General features: G+C 40.5%; 1 protein-coding gene across 1 annotated transcript in view; it reads right to left on the bottom strand.

Annotated features, from left to right (window-relative positions):
- Positions 1 to 2,621: 2,621 nt before the first annotated feature.
- gemin8 (gem (nuclear organelle) associated protein 8) overlaps positions 2,622 to 24,578 on the bottom strand; it is a 39,179-nt gene continuing 17,222 nt past the window's right edge. The window contains exon 3 of the mRNA XM_060832962.1: positions 2,622 to 2,975. Coding sequence (XP_060688945.1) covers positions 2,719 to 2,975 — 257 coding nt within the window. The 3' untranslated portion in view covers positions 2,622 to 2,718. The remainder of the gene's footprint in view (positions 2,976 to 24,578) is intronic.

Raw genomic sequence — 24,578 nt, 5'->3', positions numbered from 1 at the left:
TTTCTTCTATTCTCCTTTTAATGTCTAAAATAATAGATTTTTCTTCAACAAAGTATTTCAAAATTATCGTTGTCATCTTAAATTCTTCTCTCTCCTGAGAGAGACACCATACAATCCTGATTGATCAACCAAATGAATTAATCTTAGGTTGCTTCATTTCACAGATCGCATACTGAAGTTACAGCCCCTCAATGTGAAGTTAAACAACAGCAAGTAAAACACTAGTTAATTCTGACAAGTAACCCACCTGAGTTCGAATGATGGAATGTACACCTAGTTAAGTCAAATCTTGTTTGCCAAGGATTAACATTGTTCAGTTATTTACATATATAGATTCTTGTGATCTCCCACTGTAGAAAAGCGATTCAATTTATGTCAGTTGTAATTAGGAATAATACTATTCCTTAAAATCTTATTTCATGCCAGTTTGGACATCAATGACAAATATTTAATTGTTCCATGTTCCTTATTTGCCACATTGCTAGTTGCAAAGTAAAGAGAAACAGAATTTCTGGCAGATATTTATGGGAATTGTACAATAGTTTTTTTTAAGAACATTACAGTAGATTAAACTTTGAGAACATGGATTAGAAAAGCAAGGTTGATAGTTCATTTGCTGACTGACAGCTATAGAAATTGCATGAGGTGACTCACTTCTTGGGTATTCCTACTCTTTGCTTGAAAAGTAAGTGATGACTCTCTCGCATCTGCAGTCCTCACTTTCCCTCTCTCCAATGGTGGGCATGGTTAGGAACTTACTCTTCAGATAACTAAGGGCAGATTATCCCTTGGTTAACATTCTACCATGTAATAGTGCAGCTTGAGACTTTCATGTGACAAAAATATTTTAAGTAAAATGTACAATAAATAGTATCTATTCAATTATTTTGAATCCCATGTACCCCTTGTAATGTTTTTAAACAGAAGTTAAATTGCTGCAGAAAGGGAGTTTTGCACTGTGGAAGTTGATGAGTTAAGTGTATCTCTGGTGAAAGTATTACTAAATAAATTTGAAAGGCATCTTCCCACAGACAACAAACTGTGTATTGCTTGTTTCTTTGAAATGTAAATGTAACCAGTCTCCTTTAGTGAACGGTCAAAACTTTCTGAAGTTACTGAATTTATATAAAGTTGCTAGTATGTAAAAATTAAATATACATTACTTTCTCTACGTGCAGGCTGAAATTTGACAGCAAAGATTTTAGCCTCATTTTTGAAAAGATTAATAAACTTCTGGCTATTGCGCCTTCCTCAGAATTGCTCCTATACACCAAAACAGAGTGCTATCAGGTGAATAATTCTTTAGCACAGCGAGAGTTGAGATTAAGCATTGTCGACAGAGTTTAATAACTTGACATACCAATATAAAATGTTGCAGCCAATCTTAGTCTTTAAGTACTCAGTGTCAAAGATTTCTTTGTATTGCAATCCAATGCAGAACACGTTGTGCCCAAACATCTCCATGGCAATGAAGCTATCTGCTTAGGAGTGCATGTTCATTCATCTCTCAGGCTCTTTCGTCCAACTTTGCAGAATAGTGCTGGTCAATAACCACTTCAACATTTAAAATCTGAGATCACTTGCATCATGATAAGGATTTGCAGGTCAACATTCTTTCCCAGTAATTTTCTTTCTAAAGGAAACGTTCCTTTAGCTTTGCTTACCTCCAGCTGCATTTCCTGCTTGTGTATTACAAAGCAATCTGATTTCAGATCATTACCACCCTCAGTCATCTGAAGAGGTGCAACAAGCACAGTCAAATGCCCTTCACTTCACTTATAAATAAGGACTACATTGCTCTCAGCCTCAATGTTGTTGGCTAACGCAAAAATTTGTGACATTATTTTACTGATATTGTTCACTCACAAGTGAGTCAAATTACACTTCTGTGAGGATTCAAATTTAACTTCTTGTCCTCACGTCCATTATCACTAAAATACTGCCTCCGTGACACTACATGTTTTTGTCCCTTATCTCTTATGTTGTTTTCCTTGAAATTCTTCATATTATCTCAAGCTTTGATTTTTCAACCGTTTTTCTGAGTTTATTTCCCCATTCTCCACAAAGTGTATATCATTCAAAATGTTCTTAATGATGCCATTGTGCCATCACTACCAACCTGATTATACCCTTCCTGTGTAACTGCTTCTTTCTCCAGTCTCTCTTCAGATTGTATGTTTGCCGTACGATCCTTCACCAGTTTTATTTTCTGTTCCTCTCATTTTCAAATCCATCTTTGGAGGAAGCTTTTGCACTTTGTCACTACCTCCCAATATCCCTTTCCTTTTTCAGTTTACAAGGATACCAGCTTTCACGCCTGACTTAGTACTGCACCTTCTTCACATAGAGAATCCACTTTCGATTAAGTGATCTGCAAAGCACTTGAAACAGTGGAAAGGGTGCAGTTGGGAAAAAAAACGTCTAACCGTGGGAATGTGCCAAGATCAGAGAAGCTTAAGCTTTGCAACCCTGTTAAGGTGAGCAAGTGGATCGCACTGTTTCTCTGCTGGTTATGCTGTAGATCTTATCCAAAATACTATTATAATGTCCAAAGTTAGAGGCTTTCATGCTAAAGCATCACTTCATGTTTAACTTGTAATGGTGAAAAATCTTACGTTTATTAAGCCATAATAAACACTGTTACAAAGTAAAAATGGCTACAATTAAAAAAATGAATACTAATTAGCAAAATCAGTTTTATAGGACAGATAGTCAAAATCAAAGTTTCAGTGGAATTACAGGCCAGTACTTTGGCTGTTTCTTATCACACTTTCTATCAAACAGAAGTTGCATTGCAGTTTCCATTCCTTGGATTTTAGTAGCATCATCTCCATACAGTCTCCTCATTTCAACCAGTCTCCTTTCTCCAGGTCTTTCTGCAGGTGGTTGAATTGTTCTCCCCAATGTACTGTGAAAATCACGGTCAGCCAATACATACATTGCCTGTCGTTCGTCATCATACTGTTGCTGTCGCTCTGTGAACACACAAATAAAAACAATGAACGAACATGCACGATAAATGGAAATGCTGACATCCAAAATTCACGAGAGAGCAACATTATGCTTATTACTCCACTTGGTTGTGAGTCAAATATTCACACTTGAAGCTTGCAGGCTGAATCGTGAAAATTGCATTCCCAGAAGTGGAAGTATTGGGCAAAGTATCTCTACTAGAACTAGAGTTCCTCTATGGACCAGATGGGCTGTATAGTCATTTTTAGCTGCATGTTCTAAATAATTTTACACAATTCTAGACAGGAAACACAAATTGCAAAGTTATATTAATGGTATTTCTTCTGTTAAGTCAACACTGCTCACATCTTTCTCTGAAAATAGACCCCAATACAAAAAACAATTACATCTTTGACTATATATCTATACATACACATATCTCTTCATTTGATCACACATCAGCAGAAACAGAGGCACAGCAATAATATCACTGGCCTCGTAATCCAGGGGCCCAGGCTAATGTTCTTGGGACAAGAGTTCAGCTGGAATTTAAAGGTGGATTTAAATCTAGATGTTAAAACCAGTCAGTAATTTTAGCTATGCAGCTATTATTCATGGTTGCAAAAACCTACCTTTTTCATTAAATTAGTTCAGGGAAGATCATGTGGCTTACACAACCCAGTCTATCCAGACCTCGGATCATGTAGCTGATCTTTAAGTGCCCACCACATTGGTCTAGTATGCATTAAGTTTACAGGCAATAGGGTGACAAATGCTGCCCTTGCCAACAGCACCCACATCCCATGGAGGAGTAAAGATAAGATATGTGAATAGCCACAGTTCAGAATATTTCAATGAATCTTATAGACAAAATTAAAATTTGGTTCACATTTCTGATAAAATAGGTTAAAGTAATTAGCAGTAATGAATCACACAGTGAAAAAGATGATACTGGCACATTATGGTTTAGAGCCTTGAACAAGTCTCCAAATTAGGGGGAAAAAATGTGGTTCAATGTATTTTGCTGAGCTTTTGCACCATGGCCTAGGACTGGATGTTAAATAATCACAACTTCAATGAAGAGAGCAGGAGGGCATGCAAAAAGCAACACCAGGTATATCTAAAAATGAAATCAAAACAGAAAAATGCTGAAGACACCCAACATATCAGGCAACACCTACTGAAGAAAAAACAGAGTTAATTTTAAGATCAAAGGTTCTTCTTAACAGCTGCTGTCAGACCCACATAGTTTCTCCAGCATTGTGTGTTTGGGTTTCACATTTCCAGCATTCATAGTATTTTGCTTTGATTCCAAAAAATGAGATACAAACCTGGAGAAGCTACAACAAAGGACCACATTGTGCCACGCACAAAAAAAAAGCAGAAGCAGCATGCAATAAACAAGGCTAACCAAGACATCAAATCTAAGCTCTGCAGATCAGCCACATCCAGTCATGAATAGTGATGGACAATTAAACAATGGAAAAGGAGGCTTCACAAAATATCCCTATCTTCAATGAGAAGGGAACCCGCGTATGGGTGCGAAAGCCAAGGCTGAAGTATTTGCATCCATATTCAGTCCACTGATGCATCTTGGTCTGCTCCTGAGGTTCCAATTTGATTCACTCCACATGATACCAGGAAATGGCTGAAGACCGGATACTGCAAAGACTGTAGGCCCTGGCAATATTCTGACATTAGTACTGAAAACATATGCTCCAAAACTAGCTGTATCGCTACCCAAGCCTGTTGCAGCAGCACAACATTAGCACTGGTCTGACAATGTGGAAAATTGCCCAGGATTTAAAAAACAATTATTATTTGACACACGTACTTTGTTTATAAAATACAGTGAAAAGTGTTGTAGTGTTGCCACTCTCCAGCGTCATCTTAGAACACAGAATAAACCAAAACAATGAACAGAAGGGTAGAAAGTGTGTTCAACTTTACAGTCCTTCTCAAGCCCTTCGCCATGGGCCTGTTGGCCAGCCGCCAGGCCCCTTCACTGCTCTGCCGCCGTTGCACCAGAACAAGAGTCACCTCCACCAATTCCCTCGTCACTATGAATCCTCAACGGACCCCCTCGCCAATGCAGCCACCACCAATGCCATAAGGTACTGCACCAGCCTAAAGTCAACTGCCACGAGTATGCATTGGGCCCATCCCACCGATGCAGCTGCCGTCACTGCCACCGGGTCTTTCACTGGGTTCAAACTCACCTCTGTAAACGCTTCCATGAAACTGAATGCAGACACCACCAGGAACTGAAACTCACTTCTGCCGCAGTGGGCATGAGTTGGTGCTAGGACCATCTTGTTGATGCAGAAGCGCCGGGCTCACTGCGAGTCCGTACTGGTCTCACTCACTGCTGTTGACAGTATCACTGTGGCTGAGCTCTGCTGCACTGAGGAACGGTCCTATAGCTTACAGCAGCACAGCCCAAACACTGAGCCTGCCTCTGAGACTCCATGGCATAGCCATCATCACGGCTGCTGCATGGCAAGGAGGGCGAGGCTGCGCATGATATGAGTCATTACCACCTGCACTGATGGACAACTCAACAGTGCTTGCCATCTCATCACTCCACATCCAGGACATGCACCTGATGTCCGCATGCCTATGTGTGCCTTGGGAGGAAAAAGGAGTACAAATCTAACTTGTCAATTACCGCCCTCTTGGTCAAACTCTCAATCATCAGTAAAATGACTGGCGGGGGTGGTCAACAGTTCTATCAGGCAGCTCTTGTTAAGGAATAATGGATTCACGAATACTCAGATTGATACCATTAGAACCACTTGGTGCCTTGACCTTCCTACAGCTAAACGTGGACAGAAGAGCTGAACCTCAGAGGGAAGAGCAAAGTGGCTGCTTTTAACATCAAGGCCACATTCGGCAGAGTGAGATGTGAAGAAAGCACAGAAAACTATAATTAATGTGAACCAGAGGGGAAACTCTCTGCTGGCTGGAGTCATACCTAGTACAGAAGGAAAATAGTTGTGGATGTTGGATATCAATCATCTTAGTCCCAGAACATCTTTGCAGGAGTTCCACAGGGTAATGCCTTAGATCCAAACATCTTTAACTTTGTCAATGACATTTCCACCATCAGCAGGTCAGAAATGGGTGTGTTGCTAACTATTAAACAATGTTCAGTACAATTCATGATTCTTCAGATACTGAAGTGGTTCTTGTTTATGAGCAGTAGGATCTGCAACACAAGCAGGTAGGCATGGGTTGATAAGTGGTAACTAACCATCTCCAACAAATAGATAATATAATTATTACCTCTTGATATTTAATGACATTAAGACTGCTGAATCTCCTATTATTAACAATTTGGGGCTTAGCATTAACCAGAAGCTGAACTGGACCAGTCCTATTGGTTACAAGAGTAGGTTAGAGGCTAGGAATTCATTGGCGAGTAATCCACACTCGGTCTCTCCAAAACCTGTCCACTATCTACAAGGCACAAATCAAGATTGTGCTGGAATACACCATCCTGACATGAAAATATATTGATGACCCTTTGCTGTGATCATCTTAAAATTCTGGAACTCCCTTGCTAACAGCACTGTGGATATCTCCGCACCAGATGGGCTGCAATAGTCAAGGGGGCAGCACATTACATCTTTTTCAGGACATTTAGGGTCAGACAATAAATGCATAACCCATGAGCAAATTTGAAAAATAAAATAAGCGTTGGTCCAGGAATATTAATCTAAATTTGCATTTCAGTAAATAAAAAAAAATAATATTTTAATAGATGATAAATTGTGTAAAGAAAATCTGGGCAACAAGCCAGTCCACCAGTATGTTATAACCTACTGGGATCCTGCCCCCATGAAAATAGGATTGCTACATTAAAATAAAAATGCAATCCAATCTGATTTGTCTTTCACAATCCTAACAGTTTAATGTACAACCCTTGCTTCCCCTTCACGTGATATATAAATTAATGTCTGGCAGCAACAGAAAATCCTTAATCAGTATGGAAAGTCAGCAAATTAATGATTAAAAAAAAAACTTTTTACAACAAAATGAGACTCAGTGCTACAACATTAAGAGTCATTCTGACCAGCCACTTGAACGATTGCAGATTTTCACTATACTTGTGATTTTGAAGCCACCAGTGTCATCCATAGACCATAGTCAAATGGACAAGATCTCAATTTATAGTTTAGCATTCCTCTTCTTAAGGATGACACAGCCATCCATCAATACTGGAAAGAACATTTTGAACAATGCTTTAAGTGAGAGTCCACAGTAGGAGATGATATTTGGGTTACACTCAGTACCCTTTGGTAGAAACCATGGGTTGACAACCATTGGTTGGAGACCTGCAATAGTGATCAAAGGGAACAAAAGCATCAAAGCCTAGATCCCAATGGTATTCCAGCTGAGACCTTGTGTATATTTGTTCACATCAACACTTCGTGTACTCATCCTTCCAGATTTTGGAGGAAAAGTAACTCCTGGTCAGATATACCCTAGAACTCTGTGGGAAGCGATTGCTAGGCCCCTTGCTGAGATATTTGTATCATCGATAGTAATAGGTGAGGTGCCGGAAGACCAGAAGTTGGCTAGTGGGGTGTCACTGTTTAAGAAAGGTGGTAAGGAAGCACAGACCGGTGAACCTGACATTAGTGGAGGACAAGTTGTTGAAGGAATCCTGAGGGACAGGATTTACATGTATTTACAAAGGTAAGGACTGATTAGGGATAGTCAACATGCCTTTGTATGTGGGAAATCGTATTTCACGAACTTGATTAAGTTTTTTGAAGAAGTATCGCTCGTAAGTTTGCAGATGACAGCAAAATTGGAGGTGTAGTGGACAGCGAAAAAGGTTACCTCAGATTACAAGATCTGGAGCAGATGGGCCAACGGGTTGAGAAGTGGCAGATGGAGTTTAATTCAGATAAATGCAAGGTGCTGCATTTTGAGAAAGCAAATCTTAGCAGGACTTATACACTTAATAGTAAGGTCCAAGGGAGTGTTGCTGATCAAAGAGACATTGGAGTGTAGGTTCATAGCTCATTGAAAGTGGAGTGCAGGTAGATAGGACAGTGAAGAAGGCATTTGGTATGCTTTCCTTTATTGGTCAGAGTATTGAGTACAGGAGTTGGGAGGTCATGTTGCAGCTGTACAGGACATTGGTTAGGCCACTGTTGGAATATTGCGTGCAATTCTGGTCTCCTTCCTATTTGAAAGATGTTGTGAAACTTGAAAAGGTTCAGAAAAGAGATTTACAAGCATGTTGCCAGGGTTGGAGGATTTGAGCTACAGGAAGTGGCTGAACAGGCTGGGGCTGTTTTCCCTGGAGTGTCAGAGGCTGAGGGGTGACCTGATAGGGACATGGATAGGGTAAATAGGCAAAATATTTTCCCTGGGGTGGGGGAGCCCAGAACTAGAGGGCATAGGTTTAGGGTGAGAGAGGAAAGATATAAAAGAGACTGACAGGGCAATATTTTCACACAGAGGATGGTACGTGTATGGAATGAGCTGCCAGAGGAAGTGGAGGAGGCTAGTACAACTGCAACATTTAAAAGGCATTTGGATGGGTATATGAATAGGAGGGATTTAGAGGGATATGGTCTGAGTGCTGGCAGGTGGGACTAGATTGGGTTGGGATATCTGATCGGCATGGTCAGGTTGGACTGAAAGGTCTATTTCCTTGCTGTACATCTCTATGACTTTATGACTGTAAGTAATGAAGAGGATTAGGTTAAAAACAATTACTGCAGATGCTGGAAACCATATGCTGGTGCTGGAAGAGCACAGTAGTTCAGGCAGCATCCGAGGAGCAGTAAAATTGACGTTTCGGGCAAAAGCCCTTCATCAGGAATATTCCTGATGAAGGGCTTTTGCCCGAAATGTCGGTTTTATTGCTCCTCGGATGCTGCCTGAACTGCTGTGCTCTTCCAGCACCACTAATGAAGAGGATTGATGAGGGCAGAGTGGATGTGATTTATTTGGACTTCAGTAAGGTGTTCGACAAGTTTCCCCCGGTAGACTCGTTAGCAAGATTAGATCACATGGAATACAGGAAGAACTAGCCCATTTGGATACAAAACTTGCTCGAAGGTAGAAGGCAGAGGATGGTGGGGGAGGGTTGCTTTTAAGACTGGAGACTTGTGACCACTGGTTTTGCCACAAGGATCAGTGCTGGGTCCACTGTTTTTCATCATTTATACAAACATAGGAGGTTTATATAAACATAGTAAGTTTGCAGACGACATCAAAATTGGAGGTGTAGTGGACAGCGAAGAAGGTTACCTCAAAGCAAATGGGACCTTGATCAGCTGGACCAATGAGCCGAAGAGTGCAGATGGAGTTTACTTTAGATAAATGTGAAGTGCTGCTTTTTGGAAAGGCAAATCAGGGCAGGACTTATACAATGGGCTTGTTGCTGAACAAAGAGACCTTAAGTGCAGGTAGATAGGATAATGAAGGCAGCGTTTGGTATGCTTGCCTTTTTATTGGTCAGTACATTGAGTATAGGAGTTGAGAGGTCATGTTGCACTGTACAGGACATCGGTTAGGCCACTTTTAGAATACGGGGTGCAATTCTGGTCTCCCTGCTATAGGAAAGATGAAACTTGAAAGAGTTCAGGAAGGAATTACAAGGATGTTGCCAGGGTTGGAGGGTTTGAGCTATACGGAGAGTCTGAATAGACTGAGGCTATTTTCCCTGGAGCATCAGAAACAAAGGGGTGTCCTTATACAGGTTTATAAAATCATGAGGGGCATGGATAGGATAGGTAGACAAGGTCTTTCCCTGGGGTGGGGGAATCCAAAACTAGAGGGCATAGGTATAAAGTGAGAGAGGAAAGATTTAAAAGGGACTTGAGGGACAACATTTCCACACAGAGGGTGATGAGTGTATGGAATGAGCTGCCAGAGGAAGTGGTGAAGGCTGGTACAATTACAACATTTAATAGGCATCTGGATGGGTATATGAATAGGAAGGTTTAAAGGGATATGGGCCAAATGCTGGCAAACAGGACGAGATTTATTTGGGATATCTGGTCAGCCATGGACCAGTTGGATCAAAGGGTCTGTTTCCCTGCTGTATATTTGTATGACTCAATAATAACTTCAGGGATATAACAAGTGTAAGAAATCAGGCTCTGTAATTAAATCTCCGAGGGGGGAAAATTCTGGCATGCATTCATTGAAACCACCTCCTTCCTGTGACAGTGGAAATCCTTCCAGAGACATGGTGCACTTTTAGACCTTCCAGAGCGCACCTCTAACATCTACCTTCTTGTCACACAAATCAAAGTAAAAAGTGAAGACAAATATTAAGTACTCTTCATTGTATTTATCGAACGACTGAAACATTGGGCTCAATAAATTGCAAGACTCTGTAGGGTATACTCAAATAATTTGGATGTCCAAGAATCTTCTTCATAATCCTGCAACTGCTGCATGATTTAGCTCCAACTGTCGAATGGGGAAATCTGAAACAGATGCTTCAAATAAAATTTGGAGTGGTGTCAAGCAAGCTCGTGATAGTTTCTATACTGTTTAATATCTGACATTACCCATTCATTTCAAAAATAAATTGCCCTCTACTGTTTGTATGATGCATTGTCCAGATGGAAAGCTCTTCAATCTCAGTGGTCTCTGTGCCTAAGTTGTAGGTACATATGATTTATTAGTTGTAGTGTGGCAATTATTTTGTACCAAATTTGCAAGCCACGTTTGATCTCTTCAAAACTGCATATTAAAGAGCACAGCCTATCCTTGAACACCGCCTAAACAAAACACACATCAATCCAAACTATTCAGCCAAATTTCCCTCCTCTCAGGTTCATCGAAGGAGAGACACTGGAATATATTGAGCACTTCTCATCAGGTGTATTTGACAACAAAGACTTCTGCAGATCAACAAAAATTCAAGTGTATACAGCAGTTGCAGTCATCATTCTCCTATGCTGCAGAGTGATCTGGACTGTACATCAGAAATAAATAAGAACACTATAAATTCCATCAACAATACCTCTGCGGCATCTTCTGAATTCAGTGAATCTCTTGAGGTACAGTGGTAGCGTGTCTGTTCATGAGCTGGGAGGCCTCGGCTCAGATCCCAAATACCCCAGACATGTCTCATAACATGTCTGAACAAGTTAACTGGGAAATATCTACAATACTCCAATGACAAGATTCAAATCCTTTATCCATGTTAGAGGAGGGATGGAATTGCACTGGACAGAATGCAAAGGAGATTTATTAGGGTGCTGCCTGAGTTGGAGACTTTTATTGATGTAGATTGGATAGACTTGGGTTGCTTTCCTTGGAGCATAAGAGACTGAGGTGGGTCATGATTGAGATGTATAAAATTATGAGGGGCATCGACAGGGTAGCCTGGAAGAAACTTTTCCTCTTGGTGGAGGGATCAATGACCAGGGCCCACAGATTTAAGATTAGGTGGTTGTTTTTCACCAGCACAGACTCAATTGGTCAATGGGCTTTGTTGTGTGTTGGAACGCTGTATAATTATGACACTATGACTATCGACCAAACACTAGTGTCCTTCTTGCAGTCAGCTCCATAAGCAGGACCAGTCAGGTCCTGTTTTCCCAACTCTCAAAATGGCCAGTGTTCTGAGGAAGCAATAACATTCATAACTTGGAGGAGCTTGTTATCAATTGTTCGGAATGGCAGCAGACAAAGAAAAGGAAACTACGTTCACTACATTTTGGGATTCTCTACCTCATTTGTCCAAAGGCCTATGGGTCAAGAATTAGCCTCTTCAGCCATAACACTACTCAATGCAGAAACGCACAACCAAATATACATCATTTTTGATGTAGGTTTGCTCACTGAGCTGGAAGGTTCATTTCCAAATGTTTCGTCACCTACTAAGTAACATCTTCAGTGAGCCTCAGGCAAAGCACTGCTGATAATTCCTGCTTTCTATTTTTATGTTTGGGTTTCTTTAGATTGGTGATGTAATCTCCTGTGGGGAAGTCTTTTCCTGTGGTAGATGAAGTCTAACTCAAATGTGTTTGTTGATAAAGTTCTGGTTGGATGCCATGCTTTTAGGAATTCTCTTCTGTTTCTTTGTTTGGCTTGTCCTAGGATAGATGTGTTGTCCCAGTCGAAGTGGTATCCTTCCTCATCCGTATGTAAGGATACTAAAGAGAGAGGGTCATGTCTTTTTGTGGCTAGTTGATATTCACGCATCCTATGGCGAGTTTTCTGCCTGTTTGTCCAATGTAGTATTTGTTATAGTCTTTGCACGGTATTTTGTAAATTACATTAGTTTTGCTTGTTGTCGGTATAGGGTCTTTTAAGTTCATTAGCTGCTGTTTTAGTATGTTGGTGGGTTTGTGGGTTACCATGATTCCAACACATCACATCTACGATTACCCAAACTTCACAAACCAGGAGACCCCCCCTCAGGCCCATAGTCTCACTATCAGGAAACACCAACTTACAGATTGGCCAAGGAGCTACACCAAAGACTAAATCACTTCGTAGAAGCTACGTCATTCACTCCACCCAAGAATTCCTGAAGACCAAAGACATTACGATAGAAGAGGATGAAATAATGGTCTCCTTTGATGTAACAGCCCTGTTTACATCAATCAACATTAACCTGGCCAAGGAAACACTATTAGAAGACCCAAAGGCACTTACACCAAACACCACTAACTCCGTCAACAAAGACAGTATTGTCAAGCTAGTGGACCTATGCCTCACCACACACTTCACCTTCAACAACAAAACCTACAGACAAACCAATGAACACCCATGGGATCTCCAATATCAGGGTTCTTAGCAGAGGCAGTAATTCCAGAGATGTGAACAAACAGCACGGCCAACCATCCAACCCAAACTTTGGGTCCACTATGTGGATGACACCTTTGTCATTACTAAACGAAACAAATTAGAGGAAACCTTCAAGGCGATCAATAAAACCCATACTGGCATAAAATTTACTAAAGAGGCGGAAAACAACAACTAACTGCTATTCCCAGATATCACAGTACAGCAAACAGCCAATGGGGAACTTCAAACCAGTGCCTACAGGAAAACACCACATACGGACCAAATATTGAACTACAGAAGCAATCATCCCAACACCCACAAACGAAGTGGCATCAGAACATTATTTTAACTAGCCAACACAGACTGTGTAGTTCCTCTGTGCTGCAGAGCAGAGGAAAATGACCTAAAATGTGTATTCAAAAAGAATGGGTACCCAATGAACACAGTCCACGAATTCTCAGCAACAAACCCAAACAAGCAGTCAAAACACGCCCAGAAACCCTAGCCACTCTCTCCTAAGTCAAATACATCTCTGCAATGACTGTCAGACTACTCAGATCCCTTGGAATCATGGTAGCCCACAAACACACCAACACACTAAAAAGCAGCTAATGAACTTGAAAGACCCTATACAGACAAGCAAAATTAATGTCATTTACAAAATACCGTGCAAGGACTGTAACAAACACTACATTGGGCAAACAGGCAGAAAACTAGCCACCAGGATACATGAACACCAACTAGCCACAAAAAGAAATGACCCCCTGTCATGAGTATCCTTACATACAGATGAGGAGAAACACCTCTTCTACTGGGACAACACATCCATCCTAGGACAAGCCAAACAAAGACACACAAGAATTCCTAGAAGCATGACATTTCAACCTGATCTCTATCAATGAACACATCGACTTAGATTCCATCTACCACCCACTGAGAGAAAAAAATACAGGAAGTGACTTCACCACAGAAAAGATATCACCACAGGAAATTATGTCACCAACCCAAAGAAACCCAAACATATAAATAAAAAACAGGAATTATCTGCAGTGCTTTACCTGATGCCCACAGAAGATGTTACCTAGTATGGTGACAAAACGTCTTGAAATGAACCTTCCAGCTCAGCGAGCAAACCTACATCCAGAACCTCATTATGAGCTACAAAGTTTAAAACTTGCTAATACATCAATCACGACTTTTACCAGAAGATATAGAGTTAAGTTGTTTTCACTACATCAAATGTTTTATCATGAAACAGGCCCTCACTAATTACTAATCAAATTTGAAAGGATAAAAACTCCAATTTTGTTCCTAAATTTATCATTTTCTCTCCTTCCATTAAGCTTTACTATGTTCCCAGTGACAGCATGGAATAATAAAGTGGCAGTGTTCCACACATTAATAGATAATTGATCACTTGATTAGATTTCTTTATGTCAGCTTCATTAAAAAGAAACTGTAATCCCAATACTTCCTAGACAGTTGGTTTTCTTTCACTCTGTTGAGATTGAAGCAGATTTAGGCTAGATTTGCCACCAGCAACATAAATATTTCATGAGCATCACCAACACAAGAGCAGCTACATCCTACCCAAAGAACAAACACATCAATATTAGCTCTCTTTTCATAGGGAGGGAACCCTAGAGAAATTTGATTAAATACAGTGTTTCCAAGTAGAGGTATTGACCTTTCCCTCCAAATCAGTGTTATTTTACACTGATACAGCTGTCTGCGTTATAGTTCAGAATCCAAACAATAAGATTAGGTTTAAACCAGCTGACATTGCAATGCCAGTTGTTAATACCAATCTGTCATCATTTCCAGTCAGTGTACTAACAAAAGTCTTAGAAAACTAATTGATAATTAATTCATCAATCCAACCAATTTTCCATCTATTAATCACAACGTACTAAACATTTACCAACAATACATTAATTTAGAAAAATGAGGGAGATATTATTCAATTGGTAAAAATTGAAATTAGGGAGCCTTGCTAATTACTGGTCACTAACAAATAAATAACCAAAAAAAAAGATTTTACAAGAGCTGCAATTTACTTCAGCTAAACACAGGGAAGATTGAAGTTATTATCTTCAACCCAACACTGCTGCCACCTCCCCACAACTCCAGGTTGAAAAGGATTTTTAAAATATATTGCCTTTCTTAAGCTACCCTTGAGAAGGTGGTGGTGAGCTCACAAAAGCTGTAATCTATGTGGCACAGGTAAACCTAAAGAACTGCTGGTGAGTTCTAAGTTTTTGACTATATGACAGTGAAAGACCAGCTATTTCCAAGTCAGGATGGCGTGTGGTTTAGGGTGGAACCTACAGGCTGGTGGTACTCTCATACATTCACTATTCTTGTGTTTCTAAGTAATTAGTTTGGAGATTTGTGAAACGCTGGTCTCAAGATACATGGCTCTCAAGTAGCTGCAGTGTATCTTGTAGACGGTACACACTGCTGCCAGTCTGTGTCTGAGATGGAGGGAGTAATAGTTACATGATTGATGCATGCTAATCAAGTGGCTGCTTTGTCCTGGATAGTGCTGAACTGCATTAGTACTTTTGCAACTGCACTCATTCAGTAAAGTGGAGAGCAATCTATTACTTCCGAGTTGAGACTTGTTGTTGGTGGACATGTTTTGGTAGAGGTTCTGCAGAATTCCCAACCTCTGACGTATGTGCTTTTATAGCCATACTATGAGGTTAGTCCAGTAAAATTTCTGGACAATGATAACCTACCAGGACATTGATGCTGGATAATGCCAGTGAATGATGAGGGGAGATGGTTAGATACCGGAGATGGCTGTTGCCTAGCACATGTGTGATGCAAATGTTACTCGTCATTCATTAACCCAAGACTGAATTGGTCCAGTCTTGCTGATATACAGGCAAGAACTATTACATGATCTGCGAAGGTGTAAATGGACTGAACATGTACATTCACTCCTTGTTAAGTGAATTTGCAACCCATGGGTTTGCATATTTGTGAGGTCGGCCCAGATAGACTATTTTTTCCCCTATTTGATAAGTCCCAATGGATCGTGCATACCTTCATAGTAAATACAGGATTTCTATTTTTGGGCTGTGGTTTTGTGTTATCTGTGGACAATAAAGATTTGGTATAAATTAGCAGCAAACACTCTGCTTCTAACTTTATGTAGTGAGGTTCAGTGAAGCAGCTGATGCCATTCCAACAACCACAACCAGCTTGCTTTCTGCTAGGTATGATTCTAAGCATTGGAAAATTCTCCTGATTCCCAGGGATTTCAATTTTCTGAAAGTTGTTTAAAGCCATACAAAGTAAAATCTGCATTGATACCATGGGCAGTCATTCTCTTCTCACCTTCCAAATTGAAAATCATACAACACCAGGTTATAGTCCAACAGGTTTATTTGGAAACACTAGCTTTTGAAGTGCTGCTTCTTCATCAGGAGGTTCCTCACCTGATGAAGAAGCAGCACTCCAAAAGCTAGTGCTTCCAAATAAACCTGTTGGACTATAACCTGGTGTTACGTGATCTTTAACTTGTCCACTCCAGTCCTACACCAGCGCCTCCAAATCATGGTTCCCAAATTCAGTTCTACCAAGGTTATAATGAGGTCGGGAACTGAGTGGTCCTGACAAAATCTAAACTGAACATGCAATTGAGCATGCGATAGGGACAGTTTATCAGTACTGTTTGAAAGCACTGTTGACCACACCTCCTATCACTCTGCTGATGGAATGTAGACTGATGGGGTTGTGCTGGAGTACAGTTTTACCTACGTTCTGTGGACAAGACATATCTGGATAATTTTCCATTTGTCTGGCGATACCAATGTTGTAATTGGATTGGAAAGGCTTGGCTAAGGGCGAATGGTTCTGAAACACGTATCTTCAGTTCTACAACTGGGATGCTGTTGGGGCCAAGAGGCTTTGCTATATTCTGTGCACTTAACAATTTCTTGATTATGAGTTGGAGTAAATTAGACTGGCAAGAAACTCAGGAGGAGGCTGAGATTGACTATCCACGTGGACAATTGCATCTGAAAATGATTGCAACTGCTTCAGCATTGTCTTTTGCACTGACATACTGGCCTCCCAATGATTGAGCATGAGGCTGTCTGTATAGCCACCTTCTCCCACTAGCTACTTAACTGCCTTGCATCGTTCACAAATGATGATTAGATCATCAGTGATTCAAAAGATGGGGACGGCAGAGCTCTTTCTGAATCCATTACTCATGAGATCTCTTAACTCTGGTTAGCATTGCTTCTGCTATTTAGCACGTTCAAACACTTGAGTTGTGGTGTCAACAGGCTACCTAATTTTCAAGTATTTCTTAGTGCTGATCCTATAATCATTCTGATGCTGGACTCTGAAGTCTTGAGTTTCATTTATAATGTACTCAAGGATAGCTCAGTTCAGCTTAGTACATAAAGGATGGAACAATTTACTTATCTTCGAAGAGGGTAAAGGGACAGGATGCGCTTCGGGGTACCTACCTTAGCTAGTGAACTTTGCATACTTACTGTGATGCCCCACAGTTGGGCAACTGTTATGATCACAGCTGATGTTATTACAAGTCAAGTCAGATCCCAGACTGAAATAGGGTTTGATAAGATTTTTTTTCTAGTTTTAACAAAGGTGGTCTCTCACTAAAACATAAGCATGCAATGATGCAGATTTGTTTACAAACAAAAACAACCTAAAAAGTTTATTACGTAAAAGACCGGAAGATAAAATAAACGAAACTATTCACATGTAACACAAATATAAAGATTTCAAAACAATAAAATACAAAGAATAAATCTTTACAGTTCTGACACCTTGTCTCTCACAAATAAGGGTTGACTTAGCTATAGGGGGTTTCCCCTAATTACCCATAAAAATTCCGGAATCTATGATGTGAAATCTTAAAGCAGTACTGTTTACTTCGTTACCTTATAAACTCACCCAACTTAAAACAAATTCCCACAAGTCCTCAAACCACTCACTTTCAGACATTTAAAAAAAATCACCATGGCTACAAATTAATCATTAGTCACACAGATAATCCACATGCTGTAAGTTCAAATTCAAAGTTTGAACTCAAAATATGATACTAAAATATATACAAATCACACACCTTACATGATAGCCACGTCCACTCTAATAAAGATAAAGGTGTTGGTCTCGGTTTGATGCTAGTACACTCAGCCTGGAGTCAGCTTATGATTTCAAGTCTCACTCCAATGGCTTAAGCAGGCAATTTAGGACAACCTCCGTGCAGTTATATAACTTCTATTCTAAATGAGGTTCAAATACTTTGTAATGTTATGAACAGAATGCCATATTCTAAATTTCAGATAAGTAACTGCTAAACATCTGAAAGCTAGAGGAACTGACTGGCAGGGAACAGATGGCGCAAAGACAATACACAAGGATGATGGTAATTAAGGATGCCTGTTGTTATAAAGAGCATTTTAATCTTTCGAAGGATTTAACAACATTTCAACACACACGTATGGATTCAGAAGTTAAACTTTATATTCAAAAGTACTTGCGCACAAGTGCTTATATCAATTTCAACATGTTATTAGTTGATCCCCTTATGCCTGGTGAATGATTGTAAATTCAACTCACGCAGGATGATAGAGCTAAGGTCATCAGCAGACCCCCCACAATTAATCCTAGTGACAGCTCTTCATACTTTTGCTCACACAGTACGTGCCAATCAACTGCAAGAAAGAGGAAGGATCATTGCCAAGTCTTTATCAGCTATAAGTATATGTTCACTCTTCAGAAAGGAATGTGAAGTCACCTGTAATGTCCCACCATCATTCTAGCTGATGATAGTTAATTCAGCAAGGGTTAAGGATCATTTGCCTATTGATTGTAAGGGTTTTAAGTAAATAACTAAGCAGCCTCAACTCAGTTCCTTGGAAGCTCAGTCAAGCAGCACAAATTCTCCCAATTCAACATCTATTGCTGACTTTACCCAGAGGCCACAAGACAGCTGATGTGAATAACAGGAAAAATAAATGACATTTCTGCAAGCATTGGCCAATCTTCTAAGGCTGCAGCTGCTATACATTAATGAAATACAGAGACTGAGCTGATTCTGCATTAAGGTTGCTAGATCTGACTTGGCATTCTTAATGGTCAGTACCTGATATTCCCACAGATTAGACCCTTACTTTGATGAGAAAAAGTGGCAATTACATCCTCAGAGGAAGGTAGCTCTAATGAGCCCAGGAGTGTTAAATTAACAATAATGATAGTCATTAACCTAACAATACTTCAGCAATTGTCATTTTAACTATATATGTTAACTTAACTACTTCACAATATCAATTGGCTTCATCTGTACCATCAGTACTCAAATGTGCATTTCAACATTTTTGTCTAAACAAAGAGAGAATCACTGCTGGAAAACAAATGCCTTTCCCTTTGTCTTTGGCACTTATAGTAGGCATCACCTCCCATTAACAGCATGTCCTTTCTTCTGAGACCTTGGTTTGAAACCAGCCCAAAAATGAAGAAGTGCAAGCCCCAACAGTCCTCAGTGCAATGACTGAATAACCAGTCTGAGTTGTCATTTGTACAAACCACAGGGGTGCTTCTGGTTCAACATTATTAGTTTCTGTTATCTGGTTATGAACAAGCCAAAACAAAAGGCTGGGGTTGGGAAAATAGTAAAATAACTCGTTGTTTTTGAGATCACAGTCAAGAAAGATTACCAGTGTTAAAACAAAAGTGAGTTTGTCACTTTATGTAATTAAAAATCACAACACCAGGTTATAGTCCAACAGGTTTATTTGGAAGCACTAGCTTTCAGAGCGCTGCTCCTTCATCAGATGGTTAAGGATCATCTGATGAAGGAGCAATGCTCTGAAAGCTTGTACTTCTACATAAACCTGTTGGACTATAACCTGGTGTTGTGAGATTTTTAACTTTGTCCACCAGGTCCAACACTGGCTCCTAAACATCATCACTTTAGGTAGATGAACATAAAAGCTACTAATGCTGGATACCGGATGCCAAATGTGCAAATTTAAAAAAATTCACATGTGGGTCATAGGTATTGCTGGCTGGTCAGTGTTTACTGCCTGTCTCTTGTTGACCCCAAGAAGGTGCTGGTGAGCTGCCTTCCTGAACTGCTGCAGTTGACATGCTGTGAGTAGATCCACAATGCCCTTAGGCAGGGAATTCCAGGATTCTGACACAGCAACACTGAAGAAACAGCAATATATTTCCATGTTGGGATGGTGAGTGTTTTTGAGGGGAACTTACGTGTGGTGGTGTTCCCATGTATGGAGAGAAAGTGAGGACTGCAGATACCGGAGATCAGAGTCAAAAAGTGTGATGAGAACTCGTGCTTGAGACGTCGACTCTCCTGCTCCTCGGATGCTGCCTGACTGGCGGAGGTTTTCCAGCACCACAGCTTTTGACTTGCGTTCCCATGTATCCCAATGTCCTTCTAGATGGAAGTGATCATGGGTTTGGAAAGGTGCGAAGGATCTTTGGTGAATTTCTTGTAAACAGTGCACATTCCTGCTAGTGAGCGACGGTGGGGTAGGGAGTAGATTCTTGTGAATGCTGTGCAGATTAAGTGCACGGCTTTGTCCTGAATAGTATCAAGCTTCTTGGGTGTTATTAGAGCTAGACTCATCCACTTCCATCACACCTCTGACTTGTGTCTTGACAAAGGTGGATAGACTTTGTGGAGTCAGGAGATGAGTTACTTGCCACAGTATTCAGTGTCTCTGACCTGGTGAGTCCAGTTAAGTTTCTGGTCAATGATAGGCCCCAGGATGTTGAAAGTTAGAGATTCAGTGATGGTAACACCATTGCATGTCGAGGGACAGTGGTTAAATTGCCTCTTAATAAAGATGGTCATTGCATGACATTTATATTACTTACCACTTGTTAGCCCAAGCCTTGATACTTTCTAAATCTTGTTGCATTTAACCATGGACTGCTTCAGTATCTGAGGAGTTGCGAATTGTGCTGAACCTTATGATGGAGAAAAGATCATTTATGAAGCAGCTGAAGATGGTTGGGCCTAGGTCACTACCCTGATGAAGTACTGCAGAGATATCCGAGATGATTGACCTCTGCATCTTCCTACACGCCAGGTATGACTTCAACCAATGAGAGTCTGCTTCCGATCCCTATCGATTATAAACGAAAAACAGAAGTTGCTGGATGCAGGTCTGGCAGCATCTGTGAAAAGAAATTGGAGTTAACATTGCTCAGAATTCTGAAGGAGGGTCACTGGACCTGAAATGTTAACTTTGATTTCTCTTTACAGGTATTGCCAGACTTGCTGAGCTTTTCCAGCAACTTCTGTTTTTGTGTCTGATTTACAGCATCTGCAGTTCTTTCAGTTCCTATTGATTATAGTTTTGCTAGGACTCCTTGTTACCACACTTGGTCAAATACAACCTTAATGTCAAGCGCTATCACTCTAGCCTCACCTCGGAATGCAGTGCTTTTGTCCATGTTTGAACCAAGGCTATAACGAGGTCAGGTGCTGGTGATACCCAAACTGGGTGTCACTGAGCAGGTTATTGCTGAGCAGATACTGCTTGCACTGTTCATGACTGCTTCCATCCCTTTATTGATGATCAAGAGTGGTCTGATGCGACAGTAATTGGCTGGGTTGTATTTGTCCTGCTGTTCGTGTACTGGACACAGAGTTGTAGAGTCATACAGCACGGAAACAAACCTTAGGTCCAACCAATCCATTCCGAACATAATCCCTAAATAAACTAGTCCCATCGGCCTGCTCCGGATCCTTATTCCTCCAAACCTTTCCTATTCATGTACTTATTTAAATGTCTTTTAAATGTTGTAATTATACCCATATCTACTACTTCCTCAGAAAATTCACTCCACACGCAAACCACCCACTATATGAAAGATTTTGTCCCGCATGTCTTTTTTAAGTCTCTCTCCCATCACTTTAAAAATGTACCACCTAGTCTTGAAAGCTCCCATCCGAGAGAAAAGACGACGACTATTAACACTATCTACACCCCTCATGATTTTATAAACTTCTACTAAAGTTGCCTCTCAACTTCCTCCGCTCACGAAAAATATCCCAGCCTTTCTCTATAACTGAAACCTTCCATACCCAGTAACATCCTAGTACATCTCTTCTGAACAATCCTTCCTGTAACTGGACGACCAGAACTGGACACAGCATTTCAGAAAATGACCTCACCAATGTCCTGTACAACATCAACATGACTTCCCAACTCCTATACTCAATGGACTGAGCAATGATTGCAAGTGTGCTAAATGCCTTTTTAACCAACTATCTTTGTGATGCAAACTTCAAAGAATTATGTATCTGAACCCATCTGATCCTTTATTCTACAACACTACCCCACGCCCTACCATTAACTGGATAAGTCTTTCCCTTATTGGTGGTACCAAAATACAATATCCCCACATTTATCCACACTGAGTTCTATTTGCCATTTTTCAGTCCATTTACCAGTTTGATCAAGATCCCTTTGTAATCTTAGAAAACCTTCACTGTCTAGTATGCCACCCATTATGGTGCTGTGCGCAAACATGCCCTCTATATTCTCATCCAGATCATTTATACAAATGACAAACAAAACAGGACCCAGAACTGATCACTGTGGAACAGGCCTCCAGTCCGAAAAACAACTATCTATCACCACCCTGTAACCTGTCGTTAAGCAATTATTTATCCAATTGGCAAGCTCTTGCTGAATCCTATGTGACCTAACTTTACTAATAAGCCTACCACGCAGAACCATGTCAAAGGCTTTACTGAAGTCTAAGTAAATAACATCTACTTCCCTGCTCTCATCAATCTTCTTGGTAACTTGTTTAATAAACTCAAGCAAGTTTGTGAGATACGACTTTCCTTGTACAACCATGCTGACTATCCCTAATCAATTTTTGCCTCTCCAAATACCTGAGCAATTTTCCACATTGTCAAGTAGATGCCAGTGTTATAAGCTTGGTGAGGGGAGTGGCAAGTCCTGAAGCACAAGTCTTCAATATTATTGCTGGAATGTCAGGACCCATAACCTCTGCAGTATCCAATGCCTTCAACCTTTTCTTGTGGAGTGAATCAAATTGGCTGAAAACTAGTATGCGTAATGCTGGGGACCATTAGAGGAGGCAGAGATGGATCATTAATTCAGCAGTTCTGTCTGTAGTTTGTTGCAAATGCTTTCTCTGCCTTCACTGAATTTGTTCACCATCATTTGTGATTGGATGTGGCAGGACTGCAGAACTTAGATCTGATCTGTTGGTTGTGGGTACACTTAGCTCTCTCTATCACTTGCTGCTTATGCCCTCTGGCATGCAAATAGTTCTGTTTGATAGATTCACCAGGTTGACACCTGAGTTTTAGGTCTGCCTGGTGCTGTTCATGGTGTGCCCTCCTGCACTCTTCATTGAACCAAGATTGATCTTCTGGCTTCATGCTAATGGTTGAGAGAGAGATATATTGAGCCATGAGGTTACAGAAGTACAATTCTGCCGCTGATGCCCAGTCTTGAGTCGCTAGATGAATTCCAAATCTGTCCCAGTTAGTACAGTCACAATGCCATGCAACCTAATGGATGGCATTCTCAATGTGGTGGTGTCATTCTTACGATACTGTCACGGGCAGTTGCACCTGAAGCCATCATATTGTTTAGGATGAAGTCAAGTATGTTTCGTCTCCTTTAGTTGGTTCCTCACCATGTACTGCAGACCCAGTCTAGAAGCTATGTCTTTTAGGACCTGACCAGTTTGATCATTTAATGCTGCTATTGAGCCAGTCTTGGTGGTGGGGTTGAAAGCCCCCACCCAGAATACATTATGTGCAAATATTGTTCAACAATAATAAGTACTGATTTATTAGCTGAGGGTGAACAGTACATGGTAATCAGCATGTGGTTTCCTTGCCCTTGTCTAACCCAGACCCATGATAATTCATGCAGTTTGGAGGCAATGTCGAGGACCCCGGGGCAACTCCCATCCAACTATTTAGCACAGTCTCGCCAACTCTGCTGAGTCTGTCCGGTCTTTGGACAGGATATATTTGTGGATGATGATGGTGACACTGGGACATGGTCTGTAAGGTATGGATTCTGCAAGTATGACAACATCAGGCTGTTGCTTGACTCTCTCCCAACTCTCCCAATTTTGGCACTACCCCCCAGATGTTAGTAAGAAGGACTTTGCAGGGTCAACAGGACATCTCATTCCCAACACTGATGATTACTTTACCATGGGGGTTAGAAGTAAATTGTACAGAAATTCATAAAGTAAGCCTGTTTTACTTCTACATGAAGCAAATAAGGTTGTGAGAGAGTAGTTAACAATTATCCTCTTTTACATAATCTTTGTTTTTAAAAAATGAGTATCTCCAATTTCTTGTTGAATTAAGATGCATTTTATCCAGGTTTAACTCATTCCACTTTGAGATTGTATGGTGGTACTGCATATTATTGGTCTGCATGCAGATCAGACAAGGGGTACTTTTTCCCCCCAATGTTATCCTTTTTCCAGTTTGCAAATTATAAAATTGTCGATTTATTTCCACAATGATTCAGAATTAATGAAGAAACTGACCTCTGCAGAAAAGCAGGATTCTGGTTTTCATTCCTGTTTTGTGCTGAACTAAACAGATTTCAACGGAGGCAGAAGTAGGGTGCTACAAATGGCCTTAGACCATCTGGTTAGAGAATGGTAGATCAGTCAGAGTTCTTAATCTAATAATTCCAGCTGGAAATGAGAGAGAGAAAATTTGATTCCATATTCTAAAACTCAAAATCAAGGCACATAAATAAATAGTAGCCACTGGATGGGGAAACCTGAAGAAATCTGGCAGAAACAGAATCACTGAT

The sequence above is a fragment of the Hemiscyllium ocellatum genome, chromosome 12 (assembly GCF_020745735.1).
Source record: "Hemiscyllium ocellatum isolate sHemOce1 chromosome 12, sHemOce1.pat.X.cur, whole genome shotgun sequence".
Classification (NCBI taxonomy): Eukaryota; Metazoa; Chordata; class Chondrichthyes; order Orectolobiformes; family Hemiscylliidae; genus Hemiscyllium; species Hemiscyllium ocellatum.
This window is presented reverse-complemented; position numbering and strand designations above follow the sequence as displayed.